The 19,374-nt window shown below is 44.3% G+C and overlaps 1 protein-coding gene across 5 annotated transcripts in view; it reads right to left on the reverse strand.

Moving 5' to 3' along the window:
- The window catches only part of SHC3 (SHC adaptor protein 3), a 156,552-nt gene extending 138,164 nt beyond the window's left edge, over nt 1-18,388 (reverse strand). For 3 of the 5 annotated variants that reach the window (XR_010841902.1, XR_010841901.1, XM_067041078.1), the window contains exons 1-2: nt 18,057-18,388; nt 16,108-16,916 (exon numbers count right to left, since the gene is read on the reverse strand). Coding sequence is in view for 3 of the 5 variants with exons in the window: in XM_067041078.1 (XP_066897179.1) it covers nt 16,108-16,563 (456 nt within the window). In the remaining 2 variants the exon portion in view is untranslated. Of the gene's footprint in view, nt 1-16,107; nt 17,267-18,056 lie in introns of those variants that run through there. The other 2 variants (XM_059072843.2, XM_067041079.1) reach the window with 2 other exon arrangements.
- Nucleotides 18,389-19,374: the final 986 nt, after the last annotated feature.

Genomic DNA, 19,374 nt, shown 5'->3' on the forward strand with positions numbered 1-19,374 from the left:
TCACTGTCCTGGCTCTTAGGGAGCTGCCGCCAGCCCAGGGTCTGGACTCTAACAACTGAGAACAGGGCCACGCTATCTCGGAAGCCTTGTCAGGGCTACAGGATCTGTTGAAATAACCCCTTCTACATTCCTAGGATTAGTGACTTGTATCTTCTCTCTTTTGATCTTTGTCAGTCTTGCTGGGTTTATTCATCTTATTGATTTTTTTTCAAAGAAACAGATTTTTGTTTTATTGACTTTTTTCTATTGATTTTGTTTTTCATTACATTGATTTTGCTTTTATCTTTGTTATTGTCTTCTGGCTGCCTGCTTTGGCTTTATTTTGTTCTTTTTTAGTGTCGAGCTAGATACTTGGATTATTGGTTGGAGAACTTTTTTCCAATGTAAGCATTTGTGGCTATATATTGCCCTCTTGGCACTATTCTAGCTGCGTCCCACGTATTTTGATATGATGTAGTTTCATTTTCATTCAATTCTATGTATTTTTAAATTTCCTTTGAAATTTGTCCTTTGTCCCATGGATTATTTATAGGCATGTGGCTTAATTTCCAAGTGTTTGGATATTTTCCTGCTGTCTTTCCTTATTGCTTTCTAATTTGAATCCATTGTGGTCAGACGACATACTCTGTATGATTCCAATTATTTTAAACTTGGTTAGATTTGCTTGTTTTATGGCTTGAGGAATGGTCTGTCTTGGTAGATGTTCCATGGGCACTTGATAAGAATGTTTATTCTGCTGTGGTTTCATGGAGGACTCTATGGATGTCTACTAGATTCTGTGGTTGATTATGTTGTCCAGTTTTGTATACCCTTGATGATTTTCAGCACAGTGGCCTATCAATTGCTCAGAGTGGGCTGTGGAAATCTCCATCTATAATTGTGGATATATACAAGCATTTTTGTACTTGTTTCTACTATAAGAATCAGTTCATATTACACACACATTGTTGCACCATGCTCTTCTCAGCCAGCAATGCCTCTTTTCCAATAAACCATAATAAAATTCTAACTCACTGTTTTAAATGTCTGTATGTTACTGAATGGTTTTGAATGCATCAGAACTTATAGCACCTCTCTATTGTGGGACATTCACTTTGTTCTATGGGTAGCATTATTCCCAGTGATGATTCCACTGGCCTTCCTAATTACAATTCTGAGTTTTGATGACAAAGGCTGATGGTTGGAAGTTCTCAATTGTTGAGTGGCCTATAGTAGGAGAGTGGGAGGGCAGAGGTGAGTTTACACTGAGCCTTTAGATAAAAGGAAGTGTGACTCTGAAAATCATCTGCTTGTAGATTATAACAAATAAGCCATAAAGAAAACCCTATCATCCTTTCTTGGAAAAAGGAGCAGCTGTATCTTAGACAAAGATGAATTTATCTCTGTCGTGTAGGCATATAACTAAGGTCCAAATTGTTCCCAGGACAGGACAAAACTCTACAAATAGAATATACACCAACCCAAGCAATTCCACCAAATGCTTTACATGAGCAAAATCTCTTAAATGTAATTTACAAACTAAGACGTAAACAGATAAGAGAATCCAGGATATCGTGAGATCAGGACTGTTGACTGAGTGAGAAATGTTTAGCCTGGAGAGGAGAAAGCAAGGGAAATACACCTCCAGCTCCCAGCCTCATGGAGGGAGGTTGTCTAGTGTAATTCAACAAGGACCAGCAATGGACTGGTCCCCCCACTGAACAGGCAGCATCCTGACTCCAAGGGGCTACAGCCCCTGTTACTGACAAATAGCAGCCAACATCTCAGCGTCCCTCTGACTGTGGCCAGTCTGCAGTGGAATGTCTTCCGCCCCCTGCCCCCCTGCCGCTAGTCAAATGCCATGCCCACTCCCACCTCCAGAGTGTCTCTCACTCTGGTTCTCCTGCTTGAACAACCTCCATCCCTCTACCTACCCAGATCTGGACAATCTTTCAGGACCCAGAAAAAAATCCCACACCCTCTGAGAAGCCTTTCTTGATAACTCCAGCCACCACCAAACTCTCACCATGCCATCAGCACCTTATTAAACATGATATTTTTTTCTTTCTTTTTAAAATGGAGCAGCTTTTCCTCCTCAACTGGATCACAAGTCCCTTTCGGAAAATCACCCTGTACCTCTTTCACAATCTACAATACCTTCCACAGGACAAGGCGAGTAAATGAGCCCTCAAAAAATACTTGTTGATACATTCATTTTCCCTCGTTCTTTTTCATAAATCCACATGCTTTAATTAAAGGTGGGGGCACGTGGAAGTGTGCAGGAGTTTAGCTTTCTGTTTGGAAACGTCCTGGTGACATTTGGCTATACAATATTTTACCTTAATAATGCTTATTCATGGCTCTTATTAAAGTTGATTCTCTTACTGAAACCCTTCTGTAATTAGCTTTAAAGAAAAAGAGCAATAAAAATAGAATTCATGGGTCTGCTAATAAGGCTTCTCATCTATGGGACAGCTTGTAAAGACTTTGGGTGGGCTGTGTCATACATGCTAGCTCATGGAAAGAACAATCATCAAGGAATTTTTGAACAGAATGGAGTTCAAAATGTGCCTCTCTGAAGTTACATTCTTAATCACCAACCATATATAAATAGGCCCACAGGTCACTCTCCTCACCAGTCTCTTTTGTTCTGTCACATTCCCCAGTGTCCTACAATCACCTTGATTCTTCCTTCTTCACATTGTTAAGTGTTTATCACTGGCTCTTTCCCCAGGGAAGTTTTGGGAAGAGCCAGCTGACCTCCTTTTCCACAATTCATGGCCTCCTATCACACACCTGTAAAGCCCCCTCTGGAGAATGATTTCCTTGAAAGCAGGGACCATTTAATTCATCTTGGGGTCTCAGGAGCCCCAGCAATAGGCATCCGGTAGGTTCCCACTTAGCATGGATTGAATCAATGAACACAAAGACAAACCCACAGGGCTATGGAGATCCTAAGAAGTGATCATTAACTCTGCCTCATAAACTCTGCTGTTGAGTCTTGAAAGCTAAAAGAGAGTTATTTCAGGCCAAGATGGAGTGGACAGAAAGGGCCCAGAGAGGGAGAATCTGAGCTAAGGCCAGAGTTGCAACTCAACTGGGGAAAACAAGCTGTTTCATGTGGCTGAAATATTGGTGATTGAGGGGCAAAAGATGAAGCTCAAGAGCTAAACTGAAGCCAAACCATGAAAGTTTGTGTGTCATAATAAGGCATTTGGATTGACTTCTACAAGCAAAGGCAAGCAACAGAGAGCTTTTAATTAGAAAGATGAGAGATATTTCTTTTACAAAGATAAATGATTCACCACATTAATAGAAAAAGGGTGAAAAATATATATTTATCTTAAATGCTGAGAACTAATTTAGAAGTTCATTTGGAAAACTAGGGTTATAGGAAATGTTTATTAACTTGTAAAAGTGTATATAATAGTAAGTGTCCTCCTTTATAATAAGTACAGAAGACTGACTTTGTAGCCAGAAGTGAAAGAGTCACCTTCAGTGAATGGATAAAGAAGATGTGGCACATATATACAATGGAATATTACTCAGCCATAAAAAAGAGATGAAATTGAGTTATTTGTAGTGAGGTGGATGGACCTAGAGTCTGACATACAGAGATTGAAGTAAGTCAGAAAGAGAAAAACAAATACTGTATGCTAACACATATATATGGAATCTAAAAAAAAAAAAAAGGTTCTGAAGAACCTAGGGGCAGGAAAGGAATAAAGACACAGACGTAGAGAACGGACTTAAGGACACAGATGTAGAGAACGGACTTAAGCACATAGGGAGGGGGAAGGGCAAGCTGGGACGAAGTGAGAGAGTGGCATGGACATATATACACTACCAAATGTAAAATAGATAGCTAGTGGGAAGCAGCCGCATAGCACAGGGAGATCAGCTCGGTGCTTTGTGACCACCTAGAAGGGTGGGATAGGGAAGGTGGGAGGGAGATGCAAGAGGGATGAGATTTGGGGATATATGTATATGTATAGCTGATTCACTCTTTTATAAAGCAGAAACTAACATACCATTGTAAAACAATTATACTCCAATAAAGATGTTTAAAAAAATTAAAAATTTTAAAAATAAAAAAGTCACCTTCACCAATAGAATTGATTACTGTACTCTAGGTCCCATGAATGTAATAAGAAAAAAAAAGATTAATATTAGCTAAAACTTATTGTACACACAGGCAAAAATATTTGCCCAAATGGAAAGATTCATATAGAAGAATGTTCATTATTTTACAATCTGTGATAAGTTGGAAACTATCTACATGTCTAACAATAGGGAACTGACTGAATAAGTATTAGCACCTCCTTGTATATGAATATTAAGCAAATGCCAAAAAGAATGAAGCAGAATTATAGGTACTAATATTGAAAGACTTCCAAAGCATATTAAATGAAAAGAGCAAGTCACAGAACTATGTATGTAGAATACTTTGCTTTGTGAAACAGAAAAGAAAAAGAAAAGATAAAAGAAAGGAAGAAAAAAAAGTGTGTATGTGTGTGTCTGGAAATAGAAATAACAAACAGGTGACGGTGATTACCTCTGAGAGGAAGAAAATTAGAAGGGAAAGCAGCTGAAGGGAAACTTTGAAACATCTAAGCAAGACTATATTATATTTTTTAGCCAATTTAAAAAGAAGAGTCTTTCCCAAAGCAATCATCTGATGACCAGTTAGTTTATTGTAATAATCACAGAAAGAAATGGTGAAGGCATGAATCAGGACTAAAGGAAAGGAAAAGAAGATTTGAAACCCTGTTGAGCAGAAATGATAGTTTAGTGACTGAAAAGATGTAATGAGTTTAGGAAAAGGAGGTATTCAAGGATGGCGATGAGGTCTCAAGTTTGGGAAGCAGGTGAGCAGTGACACCATTAATTGAGGAACAGAATGCAGGTGAGAAAGGTCATGAATTCAGTTTGAGACCTGTTTCATTTAAGAGGCCATGAAACAGTGGATGGGTATGTTGCACGATCAGTAAGCAATACAGACCTGGGCCCAATGTATGCCACTGTCCTTTGACACATGACACTGGTCCAAGCCACCGTCAGCCCTCTTAATTGTCTCCCAACTACCTCTACTTTCATTTCTGCCTTTCCAATCTGTTCTCCGCACAGAAGATAGAATAATCTTTCAGAAAATCTCCAGTGGTTTCCCACTGCACTTGCCTGGTGCTGGCTGCCTCCTGGGTACCCTCCCCCTGACTCAATACACTAATTACATTGGATACTGTCAGTTTCTATCTCCTCCTCCTAGAATGCAACACACAGGCACGCACACACACACTCATGCACAAAAACATCTGCACACCAATCCCATCCATTTTCCTGGGTATCTAGGGCTCCACTTCCGTATCACCTCCTCAGAGAAGCCAATCTTGATTTCTGTATCCTCACTACCAATGTGATCTCCTGGTATTTTCTCTCATCTATCTCTACTACTGGCACTGAAAGAGCAGGAAGCATGCTTATTTAATCACCTCTTTATCCCCAACTCCTAGCACAGAGCTACCCCAGAATGGCAATTCAATAAACACTAGTTGAATGAAATAATTGATTAGTATATTGATGGAGGAATAAATTAATAAGTAGAGGGTAAGATTGTTCACAAATAATCAGAAATAAGAAAAAATAAAGAGGAACCTGCACAGCAGATGCCGGAAGTCTGGGAGAAAGTTTGTGAGGTGACAGCACCAGGTGAAAAGGAGTTTTTGATTTTATAATTAGGGGGTCACCAAGGAACCTTTTCCAGACACTGTCCACAGATATGGAGAAGCCAACTGTCTCATGTTGGTGTGAATAAGATGAGAGGAGGTGAAATGAGGAAGGAGGGGATGGGAGAGGGAAGAAGGGATGCTTGGAGGGGAAGCTGTTTTAGGTACAAGAAGCCTAAGGACGAGGTCCACAAAAATAAGTTATATTTTTTAAAGGTAATCCTCAAAACTCATCACTTGCTAATCACTGTGTGATATGTTACTATCGTCCACACCCTTGAAGTTAAGACTCTGCAAAGCTGTGTTACTGCACATCCTTTCCCACCTCCCAGAGGCAGCGGGGTATAACTATTTATACCACAGGAATTGGCAAACCCTATAAATCATGACATTTCTGTCCGCAAAGCCAGGTGTTAACATTTCCCAGCATACCCCTGCCCTGGGAGCCTTAACCAACAGATAGCACAGGAATGAGGGTTGGGGCAGGGGGAGACGGGGGATATTTGCAATAAAAGGACAGAAGTTTGTGGGCCACACTGGAACATCAGAATCCCCCCTCCTGGCCATCATTTGATGACTTTTATTTTCTTCTCCCACGTGAGTAAATAAGTCTCTCTGCAAACAAGGTTATTATCTATTACAGGAGTTGCTACTTCCAGCTAAAAAATCACAGCTCAGTCCTATAGATTGTGCAGCCACCGCCGCCTCACAAATAACCATCCATAAAATAGCAGTGTCTCCAGCTCAGAGACCAGGACGAGAGTCTGGAGGGGGGGCGGTTCTGAAGGAGTGAGACCAGTGGGACCAGTGAACTTGTTACAACCTCTGGTGATGACGTTAGGTGTGACACCATCATTCATCAGGTGCAGGAGGCCGTTCCAGCCTCCATTCTGGGCAAGTATACAAACCACAGACACACACTATTACCACTGGTCCTATAAAGACCTATTTCACAGCTCTTTTGGTGAGCAGGGGTCATAGTTCATCTGTCTCATATTCTAGGACCTTAGTTTGAGGGTTAGGCTTGAGGAATTTTTAAAGGTGTCTCCATTTGGTGCCCACAGAATGGTAAAGAAACCTGAGGCTCTTCCAGGTGGGTTATTTTGTCATTTCTTACCCTCATCTCCATTCTTCCAGAGAATATGAATCTCCTTAAGTGTTTGAGTCAGCTAGTGGCCACTCTAGATGAGACTCCAAAAGTTTGTGTATAGCCTGTGATGGTAAATTTCATGTGTTAACTTGGCTAGGCCACTGAGTGCCCAGATACGTGATCAAAGATGATTCTGGGTGTTTCCGTGAGGGTGTTTTTGGATGACTTTAGCATTCAAATGGCTAGACTGAGTAAAGCAGACTGCTCTCCCTAATGTGGGTGGGCCTCATCGAATCAACTGAAGGCCTGATAGAACAAAAGACTGACCTTCCTGGGAAAAGAGGGGATTCCTCCTACCTGATGGCCTTCAAGCTGCGATAATGGCTTTTTCCTGCCTTTGGACTCAAACTGAAACACTGGCTCTTCCTGGGTCTCCAGCCTGCTGACTCACCCTGCAGACTTCTCAGCCTCCATATCACATGCAACAATGCCTCATCACAAATCTCCTTCTATATATATGCACATCTTATCGGTCCTCTTTCTCTGGAGACCCTGGACTAATCCACTACTATAAAAAGTTTGGGAGAAAACCTGTGCCTAAAAGGATCATCTGGTTGCTATAGGAGAACCCACCCGGGCCAAGAGGTAGGGTGGTCCAAGGAAGCCTGAGCAGGGTGGGTGTGGAGGTACAGCTCCCACCCCATCCCCTGGGGGTGGCCATCAGAGGCATCTCCTGAATCCCAATATCATCACTTTTGAAGGAGAAATCACAGAGGCTGGCCCACCTCCTCTGCCTCGGGGACCACAGAGTCGAATGCAGGGATGTTCCAGTGCCTGTGACCCTGACCACGCTCTGCCAGACTTGGAACCGCTACTAAGCCTAATCCTGCAACTTACTCATCAGAACCTTGAGTTCTGTCAGTGCTGATGCGGGAGCCCCCCAGCTCTGCAGGATTCAGGAAGTGGGGGAGGGGTGCCGATGGCTGTGAGCTGACATCTGTAGAAGCTGGCTACCGGATGCCTTTTAGATCATTTCTCTTTTTTTTTATGTTGATATGTTTTGTATGTTGTATGTATGTTTGAAAATTTCCACAGCAAACGTCTACATTTTATATAGAAAGGTTTACAAAAGAACCAGGTGAGTGACATCACAAGAGTGACATCACAAGAGTGACATCTCTGCTGCCAGCAAGAGAAGGTGGCCGTTCAGTCTCTGCCTTTCGAGTCCATGACCGTGTTTCTCTGGGGGCCCTGGGGCCCATCTGAAGACAGGTCCCAGCCTCCAGAGGCTGCCTTTCTCTGCCTGCCCCTCTCATCATTCCTGCCTTTTAGAAATAATTCAGTGTTGGCGGAAGCAGGCTGTGGGGACTTCTGCTTGAACAGACCTCTGCTCTGAAAGATCAGAGGGTCCAAACTGAGGTCCGGAGGGAAAGGAAGTGAGATGGATGTGCCAACTCCTAGGAGGTAAAGGGCTCTTCAGGATCCAACATGGTGCAGCCCAGTGGTCGAGCAGGACCGAGATGCGTGCATACACTGCAACCACCTCCAGGAGGACTGATGTGTCGTGAAAGGGGCTGGGTCTTCCACACAAAGAACACTCAAAACAGTTATGTTTTCATTGTTTTCTCCCAAGAGGTAAAAGCATTGTTACTCCCTCTTTGGGGGAAAGCATAAGGGATCCCGATTTTATAGTGTTTCTGCTGAAAACCAGGCTAGGGCTAGTTTTCCATTCACAGAGCTAGAACTGTGTTGTGGTTTTTCAAGATGTTTTTACACAGAAGGTTTCTATATGGGCAAATGGTATTAGAAATGCTGAATAGTTGCAAAGCAAAAAGCAATAGGATTGAACCTGGTCTGTCGGTCCCTCTAGAATGCCAAACAATTATATTTAACGGAATTTGATAAAATAAAGTTTGTCAAGGATCCCAGCAGAGAGCACTACTGGTGTGAAGTTGGGTTAAAATCAAGTTCCACTGAGCTTGCAGGTTTGGTACAGGTTTAAATTCTTAAAATTTGGAAAGAAATCTTTGCTGTTTTTTCTGCCCATTCAATAGACATAAGTGAGGATATGCTCTTCTGAGGGGCCTTCACTTCAGGAAAACTACACATTTCAAATGACACACGAGGATGGCTTCAAGTCTAAAGTAAGCAGCCAGCGTTGGGAATTCCCTGGCGGTCCAGTGGTTAAAACTCCACGTTTCCACTGCAGGGGGCGCTGGTTCGATCCCTGGTGGGGGAAGTAAGATCCCGCATGCTATGGCCAATAAATAAATTAATTAATATAATAATAAATAAAGTAAGCAGCATCGTAACAACAAGCACATTCTTTCTCAGAAAGCCTTGGCTTTGAGGGGTTTCAGATATTCTGATGCTGCTGGGCATCAGAACACCAGTGATATGGTGAGGCTCCAGCCCCTCAGCTCTCCTTTCTCTGCGGCTTCTCTTCAGAAGCTTCTCTTCTGGCATCGAGGTTTCCCTACAGCTCCCGCAGGAGATGAGATCATGGCTAGAAACCCAAATCTCCTCTGGAAGGTGGTGGAACTTGCCAGACCTCCCTTGTCGAGAGGCAAGGCAAGTCTGAGCCCAGAATCCGAGGGCCAAAGACCATGGATGCCCTGAGCTGCCATCATCTGCCAGAGCAAGAGCAGAGGCTGATCCGAGCCTGAGGCACCGCACAGAGTCAAGAGGATGCAAGGGGATGCCAGCTGCCCAGGAAGAGCAGCAACTGGTCCTCTCCTCCCAGGCATATCAGGGGTGCACACGGCACCTTCTGCCCACCAAGGTGAAGAGCACAGCATTGCCTGAACCATGGAAACTCAGGCTTTGGCCTGGCATCTTGCTGGAATCCAGTGGGTCTCATGGAGATTCCTGGCCCCCCCCACCCTCCAAGTTTAACTAGTGCCGTTCTGTTTGTTTGAGGGAAACCTCGCCATTCCTAGTGCTGGGAGACACAGACTGACACACAGCAGCATGCCACCCTGGTGCGGGGGAGGGAAAAGGCAAAACCACATGGGGACAGAATGATTTGTTGTTTCTTTACCTCAACTGAAAATCAATACTTATGAATTTGCAGGACCAAAAGCAACTTGTAAGATTATTGTATGATTGCAAACCCACACACACACACACACACAATGGTCAGCGTCCATCCTGTTGTGCACTTACACACACACACACACACACACACACACACACACAGAGTTAACATCCACCTACTCAGTAGGCCATTCTTACACTTAATGCCTCCCACCATAAAGACATTCTTTATCCACTGCATATTGTTGATTTTTTATGTTAAAATTCTAATTTTTTTCTTGTCCTTTACCCAGGAAATATGCACAACTGATCATTTCTTTCCATTTCATCTGGAACTATCTTATTTCTTTTTTTTATAACATCTCTATTGGAGTATAACTGCTTTACAATGGTGTGTTAGTTTCTGCTGTATAACGAAGTGAATCAGCTCTACGTATACATATATCCCCATATCCCCCTCCTTCTTGGCGTCTCCCTCCCACCCTCCCTATCCCACCCCTCTAGGTGGTCACAAACCACCGAGCTGATCTCCCTGTGCTATGCGGCCGCTTCCCTCTAGCTATCTATTTTACATTTGATAGTGTATATATGTCCATGCCACTCTCTCACTTCGTCCCAGCATACCCTACCACCTCCCCGTGTCCTCAAGTCCATTCTCTACATCTGTGTCTTTACCCCTGTCCTGCCCCTAGGTTCTTCAGAACCTTTTTTTTCTTAGATTCCATATATATGTGTTAGCATATGGTATTTGCTTTTCTCTTTCTGACTTACTTCACTCTGTATGACAGACTCTAGGTCTATCCACCTCACTACAAATAACTCAATTTCATGAAACCATCTTATTTCTAAATTAAGTAATTTTATTTAACTTCATCTGTCCTTGGGTATTTTCATTTAAAATGCTGAATCCTCATTGTGTTTCTCTCTGAACCCCACAAAACCTTTTGGGCAGCAGCACCATGGGGTCTGGCTCTGGCCTGGAGAAGCACACCCTGATACCGTGGTGCAGCCCAGAAGCCCCGTTCTTCCAGATGCATGAGGTGCAGGAGCAAGGAACTGCCCCAGCCATGACATTGCCTCCTCCCCCATGCCACAGGAGCCTGGCTGAGCACAACCCACCCTCTACTTCCTGCAGCCCCATGTAAAGGTCCAGAGAGGCGGGCTGACCTCTTGAGCTTCACACTCTGAGGTGGCCAAGTGAATCTGGAGCCCCAGCGTCCAGGCGCCCCCCCAGACCCTCCACGTCCAGGCCACGTCCCTGCTGGGAGACACGACAACTGAGCAGGGGCTGCAGGCTTCACACACCCTTCAGGATGGGCCTGTTGGCTGGAAAGCCAGCCTCTTACATGTTTTACATGTTTGCTGCCCAAGCGTCCCATTACACTACTTTGCTTCAATGATATTTATCATGTATTCCCCAAAAACATGACATATATTCAAAGATAGAACAGAGTGGTAGTGTAGAAGAGCAAGAAGTCTACTCTTTGTGAGATTAAAGTTTCATCAAACGCTTATCTTTCGGAATTATTTTCTCTTAAACATGAATATAAAAGTGATGAATGAAATAATCAGGTATTTCTGGAAATAAAACATTTACTATTTTCTAACGACCCTGTCCAAAGTCATTACAAGCTGTCTACTGTGTGTGTGTGTGTGTGTGTGTGTGTGTGTGGTGTATGTGTGATGTGTGTGTGTGTGTGTGTATATGTGGGGAGACAGGGTATATGTGTGTGTGTGTGTGTGTGTGTGTGTGGTGTATGCGGGGAGGTGGGCTATGTATGTGTGGTGTGTGTGGTGTGGGGTATGTATGTTTGTATGTGTGGTGTATGTGTGATGTAGTATATATGTGCACACACACATTTAATGCATCTGTTATACTTGTGTCACATAAAAAAAGAGATGTCCAGATCAAATTAGTAATTTTGTCTATTAATCTCAAAAGAGTTTCTTAAACTGTTTTTCAAACGATTTAGACAATTTACATGTAAGCCACCCATTTACGAGATTGTTCAACAATTTTAAGAAAAAAATCAGCTTTTAAAGTTGTATTCTACATCAAGGAACAATTTTTTAATCTAGAACTAAAACAAAATTCAATCAATCTCACCATAATGATATATCATGGCTATACTTGAAATAGCTTTGTTGATGACAGTTTAATATGACATTAGCTCACATTTATCAAAAGAACACAATGTTAAGAAACAAAGTTTTGATATTTTTGCTAAGAAAAAGATTTAAAATATTTTTAAAGACAATGAAAAAAATACCAACTGAGAATAAATTTTAGAGTACAGTTAATAAACACCATCTATAAAAAACAATAGGGCTTCCCTGGTGGCGCAGTGGTTGAGAGTCCACCTGCCGATGCAGGGGACACGGGTTCGTGCCCCGGTCCGGGAAGATCCCACATGCCGCGGAGCGGCTGGGTCCGTGAGCCATGGCCGCTGAGCCTGCGCGTCCGGAGCCTGTGCTCCGCAACGGGAGAGGCCACAACAGTGAGAGGCCCGCGTACCGCAAAAAAAAAAAAAAAAAAAAAAAAGCAATAGAACATTTATTAATAAAATGAATAATTTATACCACCCTAAATATCATCAGATTCGCAAATGGGAGAAACAAAATATTTTTTAAAGAGCTCTTGTAAAAACAAGGCTTCATTCCAAAAGAAAAACAATCCAGCATACCAGGAAATAATTCAGTAGTTCTCTGTTAAAATCTCCTGTAAACAGCTCGTTATCATAGAGCTATTGTCAGTAAAGATATAACACTCTTTGCAGACCAAAACCTCAGCTGTCTGACAGAGGCATCACGGGATTTATAGACACATAACCTACTTTCTCACTGTGTTGCTGGTGATCAGGGAACACTTGGGCCTCCTGATTCTTGCCATGGGCACTCAGGTCAGTCCTAAACGTGGTCACTTTTATCCTGTTTTGAGTCTGTGGCGTGATGTGCTGTAAAGAGAGCCCTTCTTTGGGGGAACACCCCCAGGGCTGCCAGCTAACCCAGGTACCTCCCACACAGTATTGCCTTCCACTGCTGGGGGGCAGGCGGTGTCAAGGCTGAACCTCAAGACCACGCTTGTCTTCAAATGGCTCCTCCACCTCAGCCAGTGCCTCTTTTTACGAACTGACTCCCAAATGTTCATGTCTATCTTCCCTCCTAAACTGTTCTCTCTGTGGATCTGCAGGTGGAACACCCAAATAGCGCCTTTGGGACCTGCTAAAGACTCTTATCAGCCCCCATGGGCACTCGGGCTCCTCTGCCAGCTTGGACTTTTAAGCAATAGAATTTGAAAGCGGGCAGCAGCATAATCAACTCTTGTCTGTATTTCTCTAGGCCTTTCAAGTTCAAATTTAAAATAGTTTTAAAATAGAATTGTAATGAAAATATTCATTGCTCTTTGCTGTTATGATTTTCCTGTCTTGTCTATAAAGGGCATAGTTTCTTGTTCTTTCCCTTTTGTGTCACCAAAAGAAAAAACCCAGTGTCAGGCATACTTAGGCAGGTACAAAGGTGCTGCCAGTGGGGTCTCCTGATGTAAATAAATACAAACCTGGAGGCTGCCTGGACTCTTCCTCATCTACATAACCTCATGCTGCTATTAAAAGCAGATTCAAGTGATGGCATGAAGGACAAATTAAACATGCTCTGAGCTTGGAATTCTACTGCTGCTCAGGTACTTCTATTTTTAAATTTTAAATCCTTCATTAATTAATATTACAACCTGCTGTTCAAATAGTTCGATGTTTCCTAATTGATCAAAACCAGCCAGACTTCGGGATCTTACAATTTACACTTTCATGGAAGTAGATTATGTTAAAGTATTTTTGAAGAATAAATCTGTGTGCAATATCTTAATATTGTCTGTAGGTAGGTATTTCTATGAGGCAGGAAATCTATAATTATACAGCAGATGAATCTTCCAGGAAACTGGAAAACATTTGGGGGTTTTCCTTAATTTAGAAATACATTTAAATCAAAGAGAATAAGAAGTTCTTTCCCAAACCCTAAGCCTTTAGATTTTGCAGCTGACTTACAGGCATGTTATAAAGATTGCCCCTTTCTATCTGCCAGAGATCTTTTAAAGTAAGGATACCAGTAAAACTATTTACAAGTCAGCAAATAATACCAAATTAATTTTTTTTCAGTTTTGCGATTTTTCAAGAGAATAAGTTCATGGTTCTAAATTCAACATGGGCAATTCAGAAATGTGCACCAACAGAGGGCCACGTGATATTGTGAATCAAACGTGCACAGAAGAAATTGTCCTTTAGTGTCTGGTCTCCTTTGCTGTGTGATTTCAAACTTCTCCAGGGAAGCCTGAACTTCCTATGTTGCCGCCATTTACCACTGAAGATGGACCAGACCACAGCAAGGGGTACTGACTGGCCATGCTATATGCCCCCAGGTCACTACAATCTCAAGGCACAACAATGTGACCTGAAATCGAGAAGGCTCTGGTCAGACCCAGCCTTCTGCCTATTTGAATGTTGCTGCTACTGCTGCAGGGTGTGTCACAACCTAATGGCCCAGCAGAGCAGCCTAGTTTTAGTTGCTCATCATTCTTCAGCCACAACTGACATTTAGAACTGGATGTCTGCCTTCATCCTTCAAAAAGCAAGAGTAAAGCCCTAAGCAAAGTGAATGATTTCTCTTTTTTTAAGGAAAACTTTAAAGGCATAAGTTTGAAAATTCTCCCTCCATTTGGAAACTACCCTCTTATGTTCAACACGACAGGTACAAAAAGCTTTGCCAACATCTGTCTATTTCAAACGTAGGCTGTTTTTTTCTTTAGATAGCAATTATCCTAATATGCCACGTAATATACTCTGGCATCACCTCTTCACCTCAGAGTTGTCAGGGATTTTTGTTTGGTTTTGTTTTTTCTTTTTTTCTTTTTGTTTTTGGCTCCTGGTTATATAATTTAAAGAAGAAATACAAGAAGAATATTCTTTTCCTTTTATAATAAACTCAACCTGCTGGGCATACTTTATGCTGATCTTCATCCCTTTTGTAAAATATATTATTAATCCATTTTCAGAAGTTAAGAATGAAGATAAAATTAAACAGCAGTTATTCAAAAGGAGAAAAGGCTCATGTTTAATACTAATGATCACATTCCTTTGTCGGTACTTTTTTGATAGTTAAAGATAACCCACAAAATTAACTGTTTCCTTTAATATTTGGTTCCAAATTACCAAGATACAACATTTGCCCTGGGGATGTGATCTGTAGAATTTTTAAACTGGATCTGTAGCCAGTATGTATTGACTAGATGGCCTGCAGCTTTCTCAATGTGGTTGACAACAACTGTGGAGACAGAGTTTGAGTCTCATTTCTTTTTAAACAAACAGCCATGCCTTGGAGTGACCGGTCTGAAATAATGTAGTTTTGACCCCTTCCCCCTGTCTGTAGGCTATCTGCCCAGCTGGAGAGCGCTGTGGTGGCTCTCTACTGCCCGGCAGCCAGGAGGACATGATAAGCATATGGCAGGCCAGTTGAATGCGGCTGAGTATTTGTTCTTTAAATATCATAGAATACTTGCATAAGGGAAGAATTTTGTGGACTACATCCGGCGTGATTGTATAATTCCTTGTGTTGGAGGAAAAAAATCTCCTTTCCAGCCTGTGGCTCAGCTCTCTTTAGCCTATTTAAATGGAAGACTACAGTCCCCAAGGAAAAACAGTCCCAAATTCTCCTTCTGCTGCTGTTAACCGACATAATTAGGTATGGAATGAAAGGCAGACACTAAAGGAAACCTTGCTGGGTAAGAAAGTATGGCCCATCTTGTATAAAGCAAGGACAGCACCTGGCCTGCACTGCAAGGAGCTGGAAATTCTTGCTGTGGCAGAAATGAAACCACCTACCCTGCCGCCTGGGGCAAACACAGCAGAAGTAGTGACACCACCTGCCTTTCTCATCGCAGGGGCTGCCCAGTTCCTCCAAGTATGTTCACTGTACCCTAGGTAGGCCTGATGCACAGTTTCCAAGGATAGTGGTCCATGCCGAGAGGGGTACTGGCCGGACACATGGCAAAGCGAGGTGGCAAAGGCATGCCAAAGGAGAGGAGCCAAGGGAAACCAGGACAGAGTGAGGTCACCGATTTCAAACCATCTCCCAATGGATGCGCAACGGGCGCTTTTGCTGTGCCGGGTCCCCACAGCCAGGCGAGCTGACTGCGAAGGAGTGCGCACCTCCCGGCCTCCAAGGCGACCCACTGAGCCGGACGCCCCTTCGCCCGGGCTTTCCCACCCAGCAGCCCGCGCCCGCACCCACCTTGACGACGTAGGTGACTCCGGCCCCCAGCACCTGGTCGCTAGCGTGCGGGGCGCGGGGCGGCGGCTCGTCGCCGGGTCGGCCCTTTCTGGCGGCGCGCATGGCCGGGGCGCGGGGGCCGGGGGGCGCGCTGCCGTCCGGGGCGGCCAGGCTGGGCGCGCTACAGCTGCCCGAGAGCCGCGCGCCCGCCCGCTCTCTGGCCGCCGACAGGCCGCGGAGGCCCGAGCTGGAGAGTTTCAGGTGGGACACCTTGTGGAGCAGGTGGCCCAGGCTGCCCGGCCCATCGTCGGGCGCCCTGCGCAGCGCGTCTCCGGACACCAGGTAGGGGGCCGCCGCCGGGGCCGCGCGCGCCGCCGAGACCTTGCCACCGCCGCTCACCGACAGGTTGTGCAGAAGGTCATCGACCGATGTCACCGAGTCATTCCTGAAGCGATTGTACTTGGTGCGTGGAAGCATGCCCCTCCGTGGGCTCGCCGCATCCGCCCGGGCGCTGCAGGTGCCGGCCCCGGCGCGGGCTGCCGCGCATAGCAGGCGAGCCGCGGTCCCCGGGGCGGGACGGAGCGGCCGGGACAGCCGGCTGGGGGGCGCGAGCAGCGGCGCCGGTCTACCACCGCTAACACCCCGCACGGCCGCGGCCGCGCAGCCCCGGCCCCGGACTCGGCTGTTGAGGGCGGCACGTTTGCTTTGCAAAAGTCATAGTTTCCTCTGATGAGAGCCCAGCTGCTTGGGGCTGCTCACAGCAAAAGCATGACTCACTCCGAGAGGAGACCCTTCTCAACAAAGGCTCGGTGAGCACTGCAAATCACTTCCTGTAGCAAAAAAAAAAAAAAAGCAAAAAAGAAGAAAAAACCACATACACCCACTGACAGCACACTAGAGCCAATCAATTCTCAAATTTCCTTTCTCTACCTTTCCAGATATTTCCTTCCAACCTTTGGTTTTTCACCTCCCCATCCCCCGACCCCCCTCAGCATTTGTGCCAGAGGTAAATCCAGTTCCTTCAGATGATCAGATGAACTTTCTGAAACCCATTATTCTATGCTAGGGTTTTTTTTTCTTCCCTGTTCAGCCCATCTGTGTGAGCCTGGAAAAGTGTCTGACGGCGCAGCGTTAAAATGTGACGAAGGATTTTTAAGAATAAGATCTTCAGCGGATCCTCATGAATTCTGATTTGGAAAGCAGCAGGAATTGTTAAATAGCCAAAAAAAAAAAAAAAAAAAAAAAAGGAAGAAGAAGAAGAAGGGGAAATATTCACTCCCAGGTGAACATAAAATACCAATTTCCAGAGTATTTTTTTCTTTTCAAATCAACAGAGCAGCCATGACAAGTGCCTTTGTGGCAATGCAGTTCCTCCAAAAAAAAAAAAAAAAAAAAAAAAAAAAATTTCTGCATAGGAACTTCTGCCCAGAGCCAGTGAGGGTCTCTTCCCTGCTAATTTACAACAGTCTTTCTCAGCCAGGGTTAAGTTGAAAACCTACTTCCGAAAAAGAAGAGTGCTTCTTTGATGAATGGCAACAAGCTCCAGAAATCCATTCCAAAAAGGGGGCTGTGCTTGAAGCTTTATTCCAACTGAATGTGCTCAAGCTCTGGAAAAATGCCTAAAAACGCTACAAATACATTTCAATATCCCTTTAGTTGCTGCTTGCAACCCTGCAGTAAGGACGAAAAAAAAATGCAGCTGCTCTCATTATACATCAAATCCGCAGAAAAAATGCCTTATCTCCAGGAGTCAGACACGGGCTGCAAGTGAAAAACACAGGCCTCCTTCCTGTCAGGCAGAACAGAGCATTGCCCCCCCACCCCCAGAAGGTCTGCGGAGGCGCAAACCCACTGACCCCTGTCACCATGGGCTCTGCCAGTCTTCATTGTCTATTGAGAGAAGCTGCCGACACAGTGAAACGCTCCCTGTCCAAGTTTCCCGGCTACTTCTGTGCAAAAAATGAATTTACCTCTAGCATGTTATCAGGTCACCCTGAGTCTTCTCACACCCACGACTAGACATGTGATACTTGAGGCACCGAGCCTTGAAGAGCTTTATGGAACAAGGTGTAAGGAGTGCCCCTGATGGCGGGCCAGGTGAGGCCCGCTGCGGGGAAGCAGGAGCGCAGAGTAGCGGCGGCCCCCCTCCCAGGGCTGCAGGCCTAGCCGAGCAGCCGCATGGCACTCATTTTTTTCCTTCCCCTTGCTGGCATAGCAACAGCAAATGCACACCCCAGAGATGATGGTGATGGTTATCCAAGTCCCCCCAAATCTAAAGCAAAACTGCCCTATCATTCCCAAACCGTGTCTTCATTAGAAACAGACAAAAACAGCAAAATGTGAATGAAATGCTGTTTGTGTGAATGAAAGGGCTAGCGAGCGAGCCAGCGTTTCTGTGAATGAAGCAGGGCCTTGCAGCCGGCGCCAGGCAATCCCTTGGTTCCAGCGGACTCAGCCAATGAGCATCCGCCCTGATGACTCATTCAACAAAAGCTTGCTCAATAGTGGAAGATTCCATTTCAATCAAAGGCGGGATCTTTCATCCAACGGCAGTGTGGGAAAAAAAAAAAAAAAGCCAGCCTGATTACAAAGATGCAGTGAGGAAGGAGACCGCTGTTATGAAGAGAGGAAAAACTAGTTTTTCCAAGGAAATTCAAGAACCATTGGATAGGTATGAGTGTGAACAGGATTGCCCTCTTGGAAGTGAGCTGTGCCCTAAAACTTTCATTCAGCCATTCATTTACATCAAGTAGCAACCATGAATGTGCCATTCTGTTCAGCATTTATTATGAATGTACAGTGAATGCACATTCAAACCTAGGCTCCTCGCCCTTGATTCTTTTTGTGAAAGGAGTATAGAACAGGCATGCACGTTCTGAGTCTCCAAGGAGGAAAAAAAAAAACCCAAAAGCTACACGGTTAACCCTTTAGCCAACAGGAGACTTTTATTTCTTTTGTCATGATGAAGCGAGTAAAGGGAAATTGACCATTTTAAAATGTAAATAGCAATATAAATTTACCACATGTAAGAAGATGCATAATCTAAGAGAGTGATTAGTATTTTAAGAATACAATAGTACAGTAAAACCTCACTTATCAGGAAGACGGTATCAGCATCTTGGAACGTAGGAGAAAAGCAGAAAGACAATCCCAAAGGCTTCTTAGCACCAAAATAGAAGCTGCAAGCCCGCCAAGAAGCGCCCCCCCACCCGCCCCCTCTGGACTGCCTTGTGGGCCCTCACTGGGGGCTGTTACTGCTTATTTTAGACATTATCCCAAAAGCCCAAG

The sequence above is a fragment of the Kogia breviceps genome, chromosome 8 (assembly GCF_026419965.1).
Source record: "Kogia breviceps isolate mKogBre1 chromosome 8, mKogBre1 haplotype 1, whole genome shotgun sequence".
Classification (NCBI taxonomy): Eukaryota; Metazoa; Chordata; class Mammalia; order Artiodactyla; family Physeteridae; genus Kogia; species Kogia breviceps.